Below are 20,090 nucleotides of genomic sequence, written 5' to 3'. Positions count from 1 at the left end.
GTCCGGGCTGGGGATTCGAACCCGCCACCTTAGGTGTACGTGGCTGGCGCCTTAGCCGGTTGAGCTATAGGCGCCGAGCCAAAATATGCATTTTTAATGAAACAAATACTTTTATCCCCAACTCTAAACAAATTTCATAACAAGCAGTAAGGGAGAAGACTTCAAGTTTCTGTTAGATGTTCACTAACTTGCACCTGAAGGATGTTTAATGATCAATGAAAAGACCAAAATCAAGCTGACAATAAAAAATAAATGGGAGAAATGAGTTCTGTACATAATAAAACAGAATTAGTATACTGTCTCTACAAAAAGGCTAAATTTAACTTAGAATTTATATTCTTAACTAACTCCTTTTGAACACAGCAGCAGAAAAATTAAAATATACGGGTTCAGTAAGCTTCCATCTAACAAGTACAATGTAGGGATATTTGACACACCTACGTGAAGGATTCAAATACAACTCCAACTTTTCCTAACAAACACAAACAATGTAACCTAATTGTATGTACCCTTACATTAATCCAAAATACATATACAAATCCCCCCCCCCCAAAAATACAGTTACTCTTCACAAAAAAGTCACCACTAAACCCAGTCACTTGAATGAATCTGCCAGATCAAAGACATGAAGTTCCGTGCCTTTAGGGTGCTCAAATCTGAGTTCCACATCCCTTGTCGGTTTTCATCTCTATCCCTTAACATCTCTATCCCTTAAATTGTATTTTCCTCAACAGATGATCTCCATTTATTCTGGTCTCTTATACTCAGTTCTTAATCACTAAATGTTTATTGATCATTGATCATCTGGGCATTAATATAGGTGCTGGAGATAGAAGAGAAAATAAGTCCTCAGCACTCACAAAGAATTCTCAGTGTGGTGAAGAGAGTTTACACTACCAATTAACTATACAATGATGTGGAAGTAGTACTCAAAATAGTACTCATATATGCAGTGCTGTGAAAAAAAAATAAAGTAGATCATTATGTATGGAAAAGTAGTAACATCTGCCTTTGGAGAAGAGTGGGTTGATGAGTAAGGAAGTGAAAAGCATCATTACCAGCAGAAGGACAAGTAATTCACATAAAGGATTCTCATAGGATGGATGAATATAGTTAAAAAAAAGTAAGCTTAGATTAGCAAGTATAATTTTATACTCAATCTTAAGAAGTTTGCATTTCACATGGTAGGCTTATTGTAGCAAACAGATTTCATCTTACATACTTTTATTAACTGGTATTGACCACTCAGAAATTCTGCAGAGGAGAATTCTAAGACTGCGTCTCAGTTTGGCAGGAGGGTACTATGACTGATAGTCCACCATGCATTTTGAAAGGAGCAGTGAAAACAGGAAACCAAATGAAGCACCTGAAGTTCAAGAATATCACAAACATATTTTTGTTCTTGGGAAGCATAACACTGACAGCACTGTAGGAGACTAGAGAAACTATGGAAACTGGGTCTATTCAGATTAGAATTTTTCTCTTTTCTACCAGTACGGTAATGTCTCATAGACATTAAAAAATGTGTTCTGAAAAGTGAATGCAGTGAACAATCACATAATGGTGCCAATCAGTGAACAGAGCCTTCACTAGGAGCAGAGCTCCTGAGCTCTAGTGGACAGAGTTAGTGGTATCTGTTTGGACTTCTCAGAAATTTTCCCTTCACTTCCTGTCTCTATTCTGGATAGGCGAGGTTACCAAATAGATGAGATTGAAAATGGAATAACTGAAAATATTGAGGAATAAAATATAGTAATTTCAAAGAACCACTGAATATAGGTAATCATATGAATAGAAATGGCTCCATTAGTTCACCTAATTTGGCTGGCATTTTTCATCTGTATTTTTGATCAAATACTCTACAAATGAAATGACTAGTTATTTAAATAAACAAATACACATATTACAATTAAAGAATAGATACTTCATAAGAGAGTCTATAAAATGAAAACAAATACATTTACAAACGTCAGAAATAGTTTGTATGTTCACTTGCCTCCATCTTGGGTAATAACTGGTAACGCCAAGCTATTTTCATCTTACTATTAGATTCTGGTGTTTTATGATTATATATATCTTCATCGAGTTCCTGTTTACGACTGTCATCAAGTAATGGTGCTGGAAGTTCCTAAGAAAACAGAATGACATATTGAGTATCTGTGGTAAAAATATGACAATTTTCTTAAATCATAAGGTTAGCAACACTAGAACTTTCCAAATTGAGGCCTTAAAATTGATTTAGTAATAAACTCATAACAATATAGATATTTCTAAAACAGAGAAAAAGAATATAATATTAATGAGAATATAATATAATGTGAACTTTAATTCTTTAGCATGAACTAGAATTTAAAGAAAATGTTCAAATACTCAAAAAATCAATTGTTATTCCAAGAAGAGGCTATGCTCATTTAAAAAAAAATTTACACACTTAAAGCAAAGTCCGGAATTAGCACTTATGCATTACATGTAATTACTGTTATTTATGCCACAGGTAAAAATAAAGCATGTGCGCAATCTGTTTACTGGTTTATAATTCTAGAAGTCAAAAAACTCATTCACTAAAACAATGAGTAAAGGAACAATTAAGAGTAGATAATTTTTTTTACCCAATGAAATGTGAGTTAGCACCTGCAAGTTTATGCCTCTTCTTTAACAATGAATATAGAATTTTAAATCTCTGATTAAATGAACATTGAATTTCAAATTATTAATTTTAGAAGGTGACCTCAGTGACTACAAAAATCATAGAAAGATTTTTGTAAAGAGGTACTATAAAAATAACTTTTAAAAAAACTACTTAATTTCTTGAAGAAAAAAAGCACATGCCTCAATTTTTTTTTATTAGCCAGCATCATAAAGATAATATAATAATGTGGGACACTGGATCAGTCAATATAATCCTGTGCTAGGTTATAAATTAGTCAAGTTACCACTTTTACTTCTCAAGGCCTAATTTACTTAAGCTTAGAATTATGTCAATCAGTTGGAAATATATTATAGCTATAGAAATATATTATTAGCTATTATATACTTTAGTCACCTATTGTGGTGGGTGCCTGTAGTCCCAGCTACTTGGGAGGCTGAGGCAAGAGAATCACTTAAGGCCAAGAGTTTGAGGTTGCTGTGAACTGTGATGCCACAGCACTCTACCCAGGGCAACATAGTGAGACTCTGTCTCAAAAAAAAAAAAAATGTTTAACTTGTAGTTCATTTCATAATCTTGAAAAATATAAGACATTTTCCAGCAGACATATTCTAAAATGTTATTTAAGAAAATGATTTAAGAAATTATTTTTAATAATTCAGAGAAGTGCAAAGAAGAATTAGCAACTATGGAAACGTACTTTAAAACCAATTACCATTTCCCACCCATCATACAGGCAAACAAACAAATAAAACATCTAAAAATACCAAGATTGTGAAAAGAGCAGAGAAACTAAAAGTCTCATGCACTGTCGATAGGAAGTTGACAGTTCACTGTTACAAAATGAATTTGGAGAACAATTTGGAAAAATTTCAGCTAGAAATGTGTACAACATGTGGACTACCAACTAGTCCCCATGAGAAAATCTCACACACATGCACCAAGAGACACAGAGTTATTATTAAACATTTTAATAATATCATAAATAACTTAATTATCTATCTATAGGGAATAGATTAACAAACTGTTATATAAGCATAAGATAAAATGATATATTCAAAAGAATAAATAAGATTGATATGAAGTGACACGGATAGATATAGAAAATAATGTTGAACGAAAAATCATGCTCACAGTGACAGCAGTCGTGCGACAGAGTTTGCCCTTCTAGGAGGTAACCCCATGAAGGGCAGTGAACAAAGTAAACACAGCCCCTGCTTTCATGGAGTTTCATTCTAGAAGAGTAGTGATGTGAAGTTTGAAGAAAGAAGCACAAAGAAACAATGTATTGCTTTAGGGTGTCAAGCCCTTACACTGAAGCTTGACAATTAAGTTTGTGAACTCATCCTAGAAAAAGTGCTACATATCTCATTGCTGAATATCACTATGGTCACCTTCAAAGTACTCCCCTGGGGAAGCTATGTGCCAATGCCAATGCCTCGTCTACCCTTCAAGTAATTTTGAAACGCTTTTTCTTTTTTTAAAAAACAGTTTCTATTATTTTATTTTATTTTTTCAGTTTTGGCCGAGACTGGGTTTGAACCCACCACCTCCAGCATGTGGGGCTAGTGCCCTACCCCTTTGAGCCACAGGTGCTGCCCTGAAACTCTTTTTTTGAGAGGATCATCAGAACTGTCATCCTGTGGCATACAAAACATGTAATGACAATAATGACAGCAAGATACCACCAAACATCAACACAGAACACAGCTGTGAGATACTGATAGGCCAACGTTATGAAACCTTCATGAGTTCTTTATACAATGCTGCCAACAGAAATGTGTGGTGTCAAGTTGTGAACCTAATTGTTAGACCTTCATACGATGACAGCTCTGACGGTCATTCCAGAAAGAGCTCCAAAATTGCTTTGAAGAGTGAACTAGGTGCTGGTGTTCGTACATAGCTTCTCAAGGGGAGTACTTTGAAGGTGACTCTAGCAATGTTTCAACGATGAGGTATACAGTGCTTTTTCTAGGATGAGTTACAAACTTAATCATCAGACTTTCATATGTTTAATTATTTTTTTAATAATTGGTCATGGTGTTCTTTCATGTTTAAAAATAGTTGCCTTTTTAAAAAAAATACAGGATCAACATTTGGTTTATTTCATAACACTTCCATTCACTAGAACCAGGTAGAGCATACTCTACTATATTTGGAAAAAGAATGTTGCCTTAGAGAAGGCTGAAAGCTTCAAAACTTGTAGATGACTTACTTTTTCTGCCTGAATGCTTGAATAATTCTTCCTCCAACAACTTCAATGGGCTGTATCTGTACCCAATCTTTTGTATTATTCAATCCTCTCCACCTCATAACCGTGGATGCTTTTTGAGCCAAAGATTATTTTTTCTTAATTTCAAGTAAAAAATTTTCTTTTGTATCTCACCATTTAAAATTATTTTTCTGCTCCATACTAAAACAGAATATATCCTTGTTAAGATGATAAATGTTAGTTATATCATTGATAGTTATAAAACTTCACACAGTAAACAATTTAAAGTGTTAAGGTGAATAATATGTTTTTCAGACTTCTAGACCAGCACTGACCCACAGAACTTTCTGTTATGTTAGAGATGTTCTCTACCTGCACTGTCCAATATAGTAGCCACTATCTACTTAAATTTATTTAATTTCTCTAAATAAAACATCTACAAAGTTTTAATCTCTTTTCTCTAACTTAAGTGTGACTGTTGCAAACCTATTCCTCGCAGCTACTTTGCTAGGTAATAATGTTTTAATTATATAGTTATCCTTTTTCTTATACTCATGTTTTATCATTTTCTGTTTGTAATTTTATTTTGTTGAGTTCATGTTCTTCTTCAACTCTTCTATAAATCTTCAGTGGAGGATTTTCCTTCTGTTTTGGGGTTATGTTTTCTTCCAAATTGAGGTTTTTTTTCCTTCTAGTTGTAGTTGGATGGCTGATTATTTTGATATTCACCCATTTTTCTGTACCTTCAGATTATGTGAGCTTAGCAAAGTTAAATGCAATCTTTTTCTTGTGAAATTTCATGAAATGCCAGATTCCTACATTCACATCATTGGTTCAGTGAGTATTTTAGTCCTAATTCAAGAGGTGTTGCGCTATTAGGTTTTGGATTATATCCCCAATTCAGTGTTGCATTCTGAAATAGCTGATTTAATTTGAGAATAATAGTTGTAATGAATAAAATTATCCTAATTTGTAGATTTGTGGATGTGAGTATGAAGTTTGGAACTACACTGAATGGTGGACTTTGAATCCTGACCTTTTTTGTTTTTATGAAGTATTTAAAATTATTTTTTGTGTGGTAAGGCAGGAGAGAGTCTATGATCCATATTTAGATCTTAACCTAAAACTGTCATTTTCAGTAATTCTTAAATAGATTAAAAAAATTTTTTTAATATAAATAGTAGGGAAATAAATACTTATGACCTTGCCATAGGGAACTAATTGAACATTTGGTTCAGAATATTTTAACTATAGATAACTATTTATTTTCTCATATTGTTGATTAAATCTATGTATTACAAATATGTTTTAAACTTATTTTAAATATTTGATTCTCAATTATTTTCCTATACTTATATGTTCACATAATACCATCAATATTTTTTATTGCGCTGTGGGGGAAAGTGTAAAACTTGTAGAATATTAAAAACAAAGTTTCGGATTTTGATATTCTCAACTTTTCTCCTACTTTAGAGCCCTATCTCTCAGTGTGAAGCACTGCTAAAATTATTTCTGAAATGAGGAAGTACACATTTTAATATTAAGAAAACTTAAATTTATTTCATTTATATTTAGCTTGCAAAATCTATTTTCATGTGGAATTGTCTAAAATGTATATTTCCTCAGGGTCTTTTTTTGTATTTAATAAAAGATCCCAGAGCCAATTAAAACATTTTATGATCTAAATTATTTTTGTTAGTATCAGTTATAAAAACATCAGCATTATTTATGAAACCACTGGTCTATAATTACACTGTTCAGTATGGTACCTTCTAGATGTAAGGGGTTATTTAGTTTTACATTTTTATTAATTAAAATTAAATAAAGTAAGAAAGTACCTCAGTTGCACAAGCCATTTCAAGTTGCTCAATGGTCAAATGTGTCTAATAGCTACTCTACTGGATAGCGCAGGGATAGAACATTTGGGATAGAACATTTGGAACATCACAGACCCTTCTATTGGTCAATGTTTGTCTAGAAATCAGGAAATTATTTATTCACCTAACACTTTAAATTGTTTACTGTGTGAAGTTTTGCAACTGTCAATGACATACTTTACACCTTTGTTAATTCTGAAAAGTATCACAGCTGTTTAAAATTAAAATCAGGAGAAAATTATTTTATTTTTTAACACTTGAAAAAGTTGCATATTCTCCCATCTCCCCTCAACACCATCTTAAGCACAACTAATCATGTAACAGATCATAACTGCCTTCTTTGCTCTGCAGTGTTTTCTTCATATCTTAACTTGTAGCTCTATTATTTTCCCTAATCTATTTAACTATTTAATACATATCTTGTGTAATATATATTTTTATAAATTGATCCAAATAATTATGGAACAGGGCAAACCATAAATACTTATTACCTATTGCCCGATGGTTATCTATAAGACTGATAAATATTTCAAAACCGAACACAAATTTTATCAATGTTACCTACAAAAAAAATTTCTAACAATTTTTTCACTATATCTTTTTAACTTATAAAAGCAATACTCAATTAAAAATTCCTTATAAAAATTAATATTTATTTAATAGCTATTGATTTTATAGGTGGTAAATGCACAACTGAGAAAATTATAGGATGTAAAAATATTTTAAAAATCACCCAGTAGACTACTACCCAAGAATAAATCACTTTGAACAGTCTTTAATAGGGAGGGTCTCACTACATAGTGCAGGCTGGTCTTGAACTTCTAGACTCAAACAGTTCTCTTGCCTCTGCCTCCTGAGTAGCTGGGACTACAAGTATACACCACCATGCCTAGATCCTTTTATAATTAATATTTTTTTCCAATTTAATTTTTTAAAAGTTGGCTTTTTAGGAAAAAAAAAACATGTACTGAACTGATGACATAGTTTTTTTTAATTGAAAAGGTTTAATAAGCAGGCTGAAAGAACAAAAAGGCCCATAAACACACATTATCATGCCATTTCATAACTCCAGGGATAAAAGAAAGAAACTAACAGATTTAGAAGGGGAAAAAAGATACTATCTATAAATAAAAAAGAAATAGATTAGATATCTCAGCAATATTAGATTTTGGAAAAAAATAGAAGAATGTCTTCAAAGTGTGAGGAAAGCTAATATAGAACTTGGAATTGCCTATCTAGGAAAATTACCTATAAGCATAAAAATAGACTTTAAATGCACATAGAGTTTCAAAAGTATGCCTACCTAAAACCTTTTCTAAAAAATTATGAGAATATAATTCAGCATAAAAAGAGAATCCAGTGGCTCAGCGCCTATAGCTCAACCGGCTAAGGCGCCAACCATGTACACCTAAGGTGGCGGGTTCGAATCCCCAGCCCGGACCCGCCAAACAACAATGACGGCTGCAACCAAAAAATAGCCGGGCGTTGTGGCGGGCGCCTGTGGTCCCAGCTACTTGGGAGGCAGAGGCAGGAGACTCGCTTGAGCCCAGGAGTTGGAGGTTTCTGTGAGCTGTAATGCCATGGCACTCTACCCAGGGGGATAGCTTGAGGCTCTGTCTCAAAAAAAAAAAAAAAAAAAAGAGAATCCAGTAAGAAGATAGAAAGGGTATGAACATAAGAAACTGAAAACATCTTAATTATCTATCCATCTATATATTTGTCTTTTATCAACTAGAAAGTAAGTGTATATTAATATATATTCAGGAGGCACAGACACATACATACACATATTCTAACAACCAGAAAGTTACAAAGAAATTAAGAGATATTGAGAAGAGAGCAAGAAATATAAGATAGTAAAGGGCTAAACATTGTTAATTCTTGTAATATTTTAAAATTTTTGGTTACTATTATATCTGTTATTGTAATCTGTGATCTTCAATTTTACTACTATGAATTGTTTTAGGGTACCACAAATTGTATATATATAAGATGGCAAACTTAATCCATAAGTTTGTTCCATTAACCAGATGTTCCCCTATCTCTCTTCCTTTCCTTAGCCCCCTCTATTCCCTAAGGCACAATATTGAAATTAGGTTAATTAATAATTCTACAATGGCCTTTAAGTGTCTGAGTGAGAGGAAGAGTGCTTCACTTTAAATGAAAAGCTAGATAGAAATGATTAAGTTTAGTGAGGAAGGCATGTCAAAAGCTGAGGTAGGCTGAGAGCAAAGCCTCTTACACCAGTTAGCCACATTGTGAATTCAAAGGAAGATTTCTTGAAGGAAATTCAAAATGCTACTCCAGTGAGTATACAAATGGTAAGAAGGAGAAATAGCCTTACTGCTGATATGAAGAAAGTTTTAGTGGTCTGGATAGCAGATCAAACCAGCTACTACATTCCCTTAAACCACAGCAAGGTCCTGTTTCTCTTCAATTCTGATGGTGGAGAGAGGTAAGTAAACTAGAAAAAAGTTGGAAGCAAACAGAAGGTGTGTCATGTGGTTTAAGAAGCCAGCTCTATAACATAAAGACACATGGTGAAGCAGCAAATGCTGATGTAGAAGCTGTAGCAAGTTAATCAGAAGATCCAGCTAAAATCACTGATGAAGGGGGCTACACTAAACAACAGATTTTCAATGCAGAATAATGGAAGAAGCTGCCACCTAGGACTTCCCTGGCTAGAGAGAAGTCACTGCCTGGCTTCAAAGCTTCAAAGGATAGGCTGACTCCCTTCTTAGTAGCCAATGTAGTTGGTGAATTTAAGTTGAAGCTAAAGCTCCTCTACTACATACCATTCCACAAATTCTAGGGCTCTAGAAATGAAACAAGGTGGGGATGACAGCAGAACATCTGTTTACAACATGGTTTATCAAATATTTTATGGCCCTGCTGAGTTTCATTGCCCCCCAAAAAGATTCCTTTCAAAATGCTACTGCTCGTTAACAATGAGCCTCATTACCCAAGAGTTCTGATGGGAGATGTACCAGAGATTAAAGTTGTTTTCATTCCTGTTAACATAATAGCCATTCTGCTGTCCATGGATCAAGAGCAATTTAGATTTTTAAGTCTTATTATTAAGAAATACATGTCTTAAGGCTACAGCTGCCACAGATAGTGAATCCTCTGATATATCTGGGCAAAGTAAATTGAAAATCTTCTGAAAAGGATTCACCATTCTAGATGCCGTTAATAACATTTGTAATTCACAAGTGGAAGTCAAAATAGCAGCATCAACAGGTGTTTGGAAGATGCTGATTCCCACCCTCAGTAATGACTTTCAGGGATTCAAGACTTCAGTGGAAGAAGTTAACTGAAGATTCGGTAGAAAAGGCAAGACAACTAGAATTAAAGATGTGACTGAATTGTTGCTATCTCATGATAAAATTTTAATCAATAAGGAGTTGCTTCTTATGATACACTTAATAAAGGTGCATCTTATAATCAATAGCCTCTCAGAGCTCATAAAATATGGTATTTCTTTGGCGAGCAGGCCAAAGTTCCCTCTCTATGTGCTGCATCAGTACATAGCAATATCTTAATACAATATGGTGTACACGCATGTTATAATGCTAGTAATTTACCCAGCTAATATCTGTGTGAGCTCCTGATTACTCTTCAATATTTTAATACAATATGTATCTTAATACAATATGGTGTACATGCATGTTATAATGCTAGTAATTTACCCAGCTAATATCTATGTGAGCTCCTGATTACTCTTCAATATTTTTACCATTCTTTTAGCCAAAAATCTGAACAAAAAAAATGTGATCCATACAATTACAAATCATCAGTACTAGGGTTTGTAGACTTGTGAAGAATTAATCAGTGCTAGAAAATTGATCCTAAGGCAATAGTATCAGATCATTCTTTACCTCTGAAAAAAATCCATTATATGAAACATTATCTCTATGGTTTCCATATTACTATTCATAATGCAAGTGAAAATGACAATGAAAATGAGAGCTTGGGGACAGAAGAAGGAACACTCTGGTACTTTTGTCTTTTAGTATCCAGAAATTCATAATGTAAAAATTTACTCAACACGTTATCATATTTAGAAGCCTTATAATTTTTGAAGTATGTCAACATTACCCAGCCTGCTTATTGTGACTCACTGACCAAGTCAGATGTAATCACTACTATAATCTACCACACCATTTGTTATAATGTCTGTTTCTAATCAAACAAAAAAATTAATTTGTATTTTGATGAAATCTCTATTTCAAGAGAATGCTAAGAATAAAACTCTTTAATATTCAGCTATTACAGCTGTCAATCAGTCAGTATCCTCCTTCATACTTTTAAAAATCTCCAGCCTTTGATTTCTAACCTAGAACATGATGTATTATTGTTATATGTGCCTTTTCTAAAAGAAAGAATTCACATTTTTGGTTCTTTTCTGCAGTATGGTACTTACAATTATTATGTATTAGGTAGCACAGGTCATGAATAAATAAAAATAAAAAACAGACTTCATAAGTTCTATACAAAAGACAAGATGGAAAGAAAAGATTTCTCTCTTTTTTTTTTTCTTGCAGTTTTTGGCTGGGGCTGGGTTTGAACCCAACACCTCCAGGATATGGGGCCAGCACCCTACTCCTTTGAGCAACAGGCACTGCCCAGATTTCCCTTTTTTAATCAGACAACAAGGTTAGAAAACTAATGTGAATGAAGACAATGGCACTACCTTTGGATAAAAAGAATAGTTTTCCTACTTTAAAAAATCCTATATGAAACTAAATTATTACAAACTTCTCATATATTTGCATATATATATTCATCAAACACATTTATTTTTATCCATAAAGTGCTGTAAATATATTTCTTTCCTTTTCATTTTATGCTTTTCTATGCTTACTGCTATATCATTTTGTGGTCTTTGTTTTGGCAGATGCACAAGCAAAACCTGATTCCAACAGTTTGACCCTTCTCACTTTTTATGTTCTCTAGGGCATAATAAAACCCAAGATACAATCCCTCAGCAGTTAATGAAGCTTAACCTCACACCCTCTTAATTACCAATGCATTACACCAACTATGGGCATCATACTCCTCTCTAAGCTATTTTACAATTCAGCAGAAGTACTACTGAGCTATTATGTAGCAACATAATCCATGCAGCATGAGAAATCCTTCTTAAAAATAAAATCTTTTGATCCTTGCGGGTTTTGATAACTGTATAATTAATACTACTTAAGCATTATCCATGTATCAGTAAGTATGTTACTTTGTTGGCTTTTTTTGTGTTTGTTTTGGCAACATTTATTTTCTAAAAGTTAGAAAACAGAAAAATATCCAAGGATATTATTGATTGACATAATTTTAATATGAAAGTACCAGACATCTAACCTGAATATCCATATACTAAAGGAATATCCCCAACATTATCTCCATCTAAACTATTTAGAAAAATGGGGGAGGGGAGTGAGTTAGCTGTTAAAAACATTTAGAAAAATGTCATAGAATTGCACAAAGTCAGGGCAGGGGGTACAGTTGATATTGCATAAAAGTTTTAAAAACTCAAGAGATTTTAAGATTGATAATTAGCAAATTAATTTATTCCCATGAATATTTTCAAACTAAGCTCAGTACAAATAAAAAATATCTTAATGTAATTTAAGATTTTTTTTTGAATACAAAGGTGGCAAAATTATGCTGTTATAAGAAGGGTGAAAAAATATTTTCACAATGATATACAAATATTGTTCTAATAAAACTCCTGAGTTAAGCTATTGAAAAAAAAATCCTTTTTATTTGGCAACTACATCTTACATGAATCAGAAAATAAAAAAGGAGTTCAGTGAGATAAGAACAACACTCTCAATACTTTGCTATCAATCCCTATCACATTTCCCTTTAACATGTAAACCAGGAAGTGTTGAGAAGACTGGCTAATATACTTCCTTAATTTTTCTTTTTTTTTTTTTGACTAAGATAGAAGAAAGGAGGAGCATAACATGAAGAACAAGAAATACACATCTATATAACATATTCAGAAACGGAGGCAAGAAATACATTAAGAAATAAAAAAAGCTACCTTCACTTAAAAGGAATCATAACTATTTTAAAATATTATATTCTTAACCATCACATTTTTACAAGTACCAATCACAGAAAGATTTTAAAGCAATTTAGATATGTAAATAATCCTTAGGTTCTAGTAATGAGATTGGAAAAATGCAGTGCAGGCAGATTTAAATTCCTTATCTAGGTCCTAGCAATATGCCTACTAATATCATAAATAATATTCCACGTCTTGACGAAGGCAACCACATGCTTTCAGTACTGCCTACAAATGGCCCTGACTTAAAAGGAATTTATAGGGAAAAACACTGAGTTTCTTGGAGTTCTCATATTATTAGTTTCCATAATTATTTTCTGACATAAATAAATAATCAAAACCATCAAGCTGCTAGGAATAACTCTTCATGTAGTTGATATTAATTTTATTAATTTTCCTCATATACCACATATATTGAGCAAAGATCTAGAATTTATAAATTTTATATATCAAAATGCAAAAGCTATATTACATATTATTTCTAAATGTCCTCTTATTTCAAATAAATTTCTTTCTTTCTTTCTTTTTTTTTTAATCAGAGATGGGGTCTCACTGTTGTTCAGTCTGGTCTCAAGCTCCTGAGCTCAAGGAATCCTCCTGCTTCAGCCTCCCAGAGTGCTGGGATTACAGGTATGAGTCACCACACCTGGACAATGATCTTTCTTTAAAAGGTGGCCTCTTTTTTTTTTTTTTTTTTTTTTTTTTGAGATAGAGCCTCAAGCTGTTGCCCTGGGTAGAGTGCTGTGACATCACAGCTCACAGCAACCTCCAACTCCTGGGCTCAAGTGAGTCTCCTGCCTCTGCCTCCCAAGTAGCTGGGACTACAGGCGCCTGCCACAATGCCCGGCTATTTTTTGGTTGCAGCCATCATTGCTGTTTGGCGGGCCCGGGCTGGAGTCAAACCTGCCAGCTCAGGTGTCAGACACTGGTGCGGAGCCTCAAATAAATTTCTTAAAAAGGTTAAAATAAAAAATTCCATACTTTTACTTTAATTGAGAGACATGGATGGACTGTTGGTATATATAAGTATTTCTAACCATAAAAATAAGAGCTTTTCTGTGGCAGGTTCCTTTACAAAGTAAAGTTCATATATTAAATGTTACAATATTTTATCTGACTCTGGGTATACTATATATCAGTACAACTCATATTTGAGGGTTAATATAAGGAAATAAACTGCAAATACTTCTATGGTTATGGTAAAGAAAGTTACTAAGTAGGTGACTAACATTAATAAAAGCATGTAAACTTCTGTGTATTATTTATATGTGGTATACATATACACACATGTATATGCATACGTACTGTATATATGTGTGTATCACACAAGTACATAAGCCTGTACACACACATATACACACTTAGTCATGCATTGCTTAAGGAGAAATGCATTTTATCATTGTATAATATAAATATTACAGAGTGTACTTACACAAATCTAGATGGTGTAACCTATTACATACATAGGCCATATGGTATAGCCCAGTGGTTCTCAACCTTCCTAATGTTGCGACCCTTTAATACAGTTCCTCATGTTGTGGTGACCCCAACCACAAAATTATTTTTGTTGCTAAGTATTAAAGTTTGTGGCATTAGGAAGGTTGAGAACCACTGGTATAGCCTATTGCTCCTAGGCCATAAAAAATGTATAACACATTACCTAAGAAATACTGAAGGCAACTGTAACATGATGATAAGTAATTGTGTATCTAAACAAAAAAGGTATGGTAAAAATACAGTATTATATTCCTGGGACCACCACTGTACATGTGGTTTGTCATTGACTAAAATGTTACTATGCAGTGCCTGACTGTACTTATGTATATATATAAATAATGTAGTGCTTGTAATAGGAAATATCTTGGTTAAAATAAATCTTATAAAATGTTTTAAAAATTACACTGACTTTTCTGCTTTATGACTAGTATTTTTGGGTCTAATAAGACTGTGTGCAATAATTATTTTTTGTAAATGTTTTCATGTATAACAGTGTATATTAATTTGTCTCTCTGAAAATGTTATAGATGATAGTCCATACTAAGTAGATCACACAATAATAATTTGATTATATGATTCTTAGGATTGAAAAGATTTTCTACAAAGTTCAAGTATTGTGTCCCTATTATATATTAACTAAGATAATTTCTAAAAATCTGATACGACTGAAGCCGTTTTTAATATAATTTACATTAGTTTGAAAGAAACTAAGATAGTAACAATGATCTTTAATATCATTATTATTTCTTAAACAGAGTTCACAGAATTTTTAAACTTTTGGAAAAGAAGTATTCTAGAGTTTCAGGAGTATCCACTGTCAAAGAAATCTTCTCAATTGGCAATGGCATGGTTTTATTTGTTTGAAATCATTTTCTTTTATTTTTCCAGAATAAAACCACCTTATGGAAAAATTCACAAGCAAACATCCTTACAGTATTGTGGGGCACTATGTGAGACTGGATATCATTTTAATTTTATTAAATTATTTTCTGTGAAATATTTGGTGTTGATGAACAAAACTGATTCTCCTTCTACTCTTTGATTACTGAGAAGTAGAGGCACCTGGATAAAGGGATAAGACAGGGCATCTTTAATTTTATAGTAGTCTGTATGTTGTAATCTGCTTTAAGAAGTATAAAATAAGAATCTTTACCTCAGAGTCTCAAATCTATTCTCTACTTCCAATTTATGTCTTCAGTTTACTACCATCTATTCTATTTTTGATAATTTAGCAAAGACTTTTAGACACACTGTCAAACTGTAAGATGAATATTATGCCAATAGTAATCACATTTTGAAAGCCTTGGACTTCATTAACATACCATAATTAGAAAAGATGGACGTGGTGAACTAAGGTCACTTGCTCCAACTGTCAGTTTCTGATTAAAAATACCTAAAATTTTCAGGAAAGAAACACTGGCCAGTGAAGGAATCTCCCCAACACTAGCTGGAGAGGGAGCCCTGTCTTCTTTGGGGCTTTCATACAATAAAGTTATCCTTTTATATATAAAATACTCCATGATCTGTCTATCTAACCCTTCACTGTGTGCTGCTTTTCTCCTTGTTGTATCCTTTACTGTTGTTATTTAGTGAGGTAATATGTTAATTTGGGGAGCTGACAAAAAAGTATTTTCTTTCCATTTTAATGGCTCTTATTTTCAGATTTGGAAGTCATTTATCCCTCTGTAAAGGACTGATTACCTTTTCTTCTGAAAAAATAAAAAGTCTTCAGAAGAAAAATGAATTCTATTTTTAATGTTCCAAATTCTGACTTTCTGTACTATATGTGTGTAATAGGTTCAAGATTTTAACATTTCTTTTGAGCATAACAATGACCACCTTAGAATTCACAATCACTAATTGAGCATAACAATGACCACCTTAGAATTCACAATCACTAATTTCTTATAGGTTCAAAATAAAATTTTTGAAAGTAAATTTGAAGCCTGGAATAACTGCTTTAGGATCTAGAAGGCAAAGCCCCAATTCATTATTAATTTGGAGCTCTAGAATGAGGTAGCCAGAGTAAATATTATCCTTCTCTTAATACGACAGGTTAAGAGACTTGCGCTAGATCTTGCAAATAGTTAAGCAGTAACACAGAAATTAAAATCTAAATTCAGATTCCAAATAAATTTCACCTTCATAAGTGTACTTACGTTTATATACAAATAATCTGGTACTTGTAATAGGAAATATGATGATAAACATCCAATGAGAGGGTATGGCATTTATGCCATATGACTTAGGCAACAAAATTTCTTTGTTGATTGCTGCATAAGTATCAATGCCAAATATGTGTTTATATTAATGTTATAGCAGCAATGGTTCCCACTAGCTAGTGATGGAGAGGTGGAGAGTGGGTTTATTCTTTACATCTTTATTTTTATCTTATCCTTTATTTCATTACTAGAAAATAAGGCATGACATCTTTAAAAGCTGGCTACAAATGTAGGTCACTGCAAGCAGTATTGAGCCTTTGCATGTTTTTTCTTAGTCTTTTCAGTTTGCCAAAGAAGCTCTAACTGTGGCTGCCAGGGGAGAACTTAGAATTTTAAATAAGCTCTCACAGTAGCTTGGGGTGTGTGTGTAGGGGGGTGGTGAGACTGAAACCCTGGGGTCAAACAGCAAATTTCTGGCTCAACTATCACTTCTGAGTAGTAAGCACTGAAAAATGTATAGACAACTTGATAATTTTCTGAATAAAATGTTGATAAGAAAGGAAGGGAAAATATTCTGATTATAGCTCTGCCTTCAAAGGGCTCTTCTAATAATTGTACTACAGACAAAAGATAAACAGTGCTAAAATAGTTTCAAGAACATATAACAAATGCCATTATACAGACTAGAAAAAGTAAAAACATATGGAAAAATATTATTTATAAGGGATTGAGAATGAATAAAGCTTGCACAGCGGAATGATAAAGAGGCAGAAAATAATTTTTATTTATAACATGATATTCTTAATTATTTCAGTTCTGAATAATTATTAAATTTTAACTTTTGAGGCTGAGTATGGTGGCTCGCTTCTATAATCTCAGCATTTTGGGAGAACACATGAGGCCAAGAGTTCAGGACCAGCCTGGGCAATTATGGCAAGATGCTGTCTCTAAAAATAAATTTAAAAATTAGCCAAGTGATGTGATGTGCACCTGTTGTTCCAGCTGCTCAGGAGGTTGGCGAAGGAGGATTACTGGAGCCCAGGAGTTTAAGGTTCCAATGAGCTATGATTAGGCTAATGTACTTTACCCTGGGAGACAGAGTGAGACCCTGTCTCTAAAAAAAAAAGAAAGAAAAGGAAAAAGTTATAACTTTGGAGATGAATAAAATAAAAATGTTCCATAGTATATTTGGCCAATCAAGGGTTGGTTCTTTAATAGTGTCATTCTTATAGCTGTTCCCTCACCTTTTTTGGCAGAACTGGGAAAGCCAGAGTTGGATCTGAGACATTTCTGTATTCTAGTCACTCAGAAAGGTAGACTGGACTACAATGTGATAAAAGCAGATAACCCTCCACTCACTGGATTTAGACTTCTAATTTTTTTCCTATGATCAGTGAATAACAGATGGATGGCAAACACAAGACTTTTCAATCTTGATACCAAATTGACAGAGAGAAAAGAAATCTTTATAATTGTAATCAAACCTTACATTGTTTAGCAAATTATATTGTTTAAACTAATTCTAAATCAACCAATGCCTTTGACCTCAGTTAAACTCAACAAGTCAAAGCAAAAGATAAAGAGCACAATGAATTACATTTTAGCAAGTGAGTTCAATATTTGAGTAAAAATCTGATATTTGGGATATAAAATAATGCTTCAAATTATTGATATTATTTTAATTTTCACTTATGGACCTTACAATCCATAAAAAGAACTCTAAAGGTTTTATTCTAAATTTTTTCATGTTAGCATGTCACTTTGTTACTAAATATCCTATTGCTATATTAATTCATCAAATATGATATGGCTTATTTTTAATAAATTATTACTTTGCAACATGGGTTATTATAAAATGAGCATTAGTTTCCAATTATGAAGGAGTTTCTATGGGAAATCTCACTTTAATTTAATTTGGCCTAATTATTTAATGTTATATTTGGTGTTTAAAATACATACTGTATACCTTTAGTAAACATCTAGGTAGTTACAACATGCTGGTGATGATGTGCTTAATGAGTTCTTTATAAAGAAATACAAAATTTTAAGCTCATTTAAAGTGTCCAACCTCCTATTTTGTTTTAACTGTGGCTAAAGTCAGACAGTGTTCAAAAATATTATTTGGCTAGTATGAACAATATTTGATAACATAAAGTGACTATACTCAGCAATAACTAAAAGAACTGAATTAGAATGTTCTGGCTCAGCACTCAGCTCAGTGGATAGGGTGCCGGCCATATACACTGGGGCTGGTGCGTTCAAACCCGTCCTCGGCCTGCTAAACAATAATGACAACCACAACACAAAAATAGCCGGGCGTTATGGCAGGCACCTGTAGTCCCTCCCAGCTACTTGGGAGGCTGAGTTAAGAGAATTGCTTAAGCCCAGGAGTCTGAGGTTGTTGTGAACTGTGTTGCCATGGCATTCTACCAGGGGCAAAAAAGTGAGACTCTTTCTTACACACACACACACACACACACACACAAAAGGAATGTTCCTAACACAAAGAAATAATAAGCACCTGAGGTGATGGATACCTTGATTACCCTGATTTGATTAACTCACATTGTATTCCTGTATTGAGATATCACATGTACCCTATAAATATATACAACCATTATGTGCCCATAATAATTAAAAAATGTTCTAGAAAATTAATGCAATAGGTCAAGAATTCACCCTTTGCTCTAGATATCAGATACCTCTTACTGCAGTAATATTACCTATTAGCAAGTCATCACTAGCAAATATTTCCATTAAGTTTTAAACTGACTTCAGAATATAACAGCATTTAAATTTACATTTGAAAGTCATTTTACTTTCTCTAATTCTATAAATATTAACATGTATCATTAAAAATCATGAAAATAGTGTAATATATATGAAAACATCTTCAAGTTCTATAGAAATGTCTGTGTGGATATTTGTTTGTGTAATTTTTTTAATTTTGTGAAAAAATCAGTCTATTGATAAATGTTTAAACCTTTTTACATAAAAATGTAATTTTTACTATTTTTAGAAAACATTCCACAGAAAATTTTCTTGGAGAATACTCAGCACTGTATTTGAGATGATTAAGAAAATTTCTCTAGATAGAAAAGTTAACTGAAAAATACATACCATGTGTGTTTTAAAAGCTTTAACAACATCATGTATATTGTTCTATAGGATTTTCTAAGGGGTGTAATTTTTCAGCATTACATCTTAATGCTGACTTCCTGAAGTAGCTTTGACTACAATAAGCATGAATATGTTTTCAAAGGATGATGGATAAATTGCTGGGTGGTTATATATCTTAGGCAGCTGATGGGGCTTTTTATCCTTTACTTGTCTTTTAGTTATCTTACAGTTTTAAGATAATTATGGTCTATAAGATTGTCTTTTCCCTTTTCTCATACCAGAAATATTTGCCTTGGTTATAGCTTGTAGAAATCCCCAATCATATATTATAAAATTAAAATTAAGCAATTACAGCATGTTGTTTTTTCTTGCACTGTATCCCTAAATGCTGTTAATATCTTGGGTTTGGTCATTCATTGTTGGACTATTTGATAAAAGTGAGGTTTTAAGTATAACTATAATTAAGTTGGGTATACTGAAATCCTGGCTTTTACGTAGAAAAACCTAT

General features: G+C 32.9%; 1 protein-coding gene across 1 annotated transcript in view; it reads right to left on the bottom strand.

Annotated features, from left to right (window-relative positions):
* ELP4 (elongator acetyltransferase complex subunit 4) overlaps positions 1-20,090 on the bottom strand; it is a 93,705-nt gene that overhangs the window by 54,290 nt on the left and 19,325 nt on the right. The window contains exon 4 of the mRNA XM_023510053.1: positions 1,997-2,128. Within this exon, the coding sequence (XP_023365821.1) occupies positions 1,997-2,128 (132 nt within the window). The remainder of the gene's footprint in view (positions 1-1,996; positions 2,129-20,090) is intronic.

Source organism: Otolemur garnettii, unplaced genomic scaffold (assembly GCF_000181295.1).
Source record: "Otolemur garnettii isolate 467f Iridium unplaced genomic scaffold, OtoGar3 scaffold00001, whole genome shotgun sequence".
Classification (NCBI taxonomy): Eukaryota; Metazoa; Chordata; class Mammalia; order Primates; family Galagidae; genus Otolemur; species Otolemur garnettii.
Note: the sequence above shows the minus strand (reverse complement) of the source record. Positions and strands in the feature narration are given on the sequence as shown.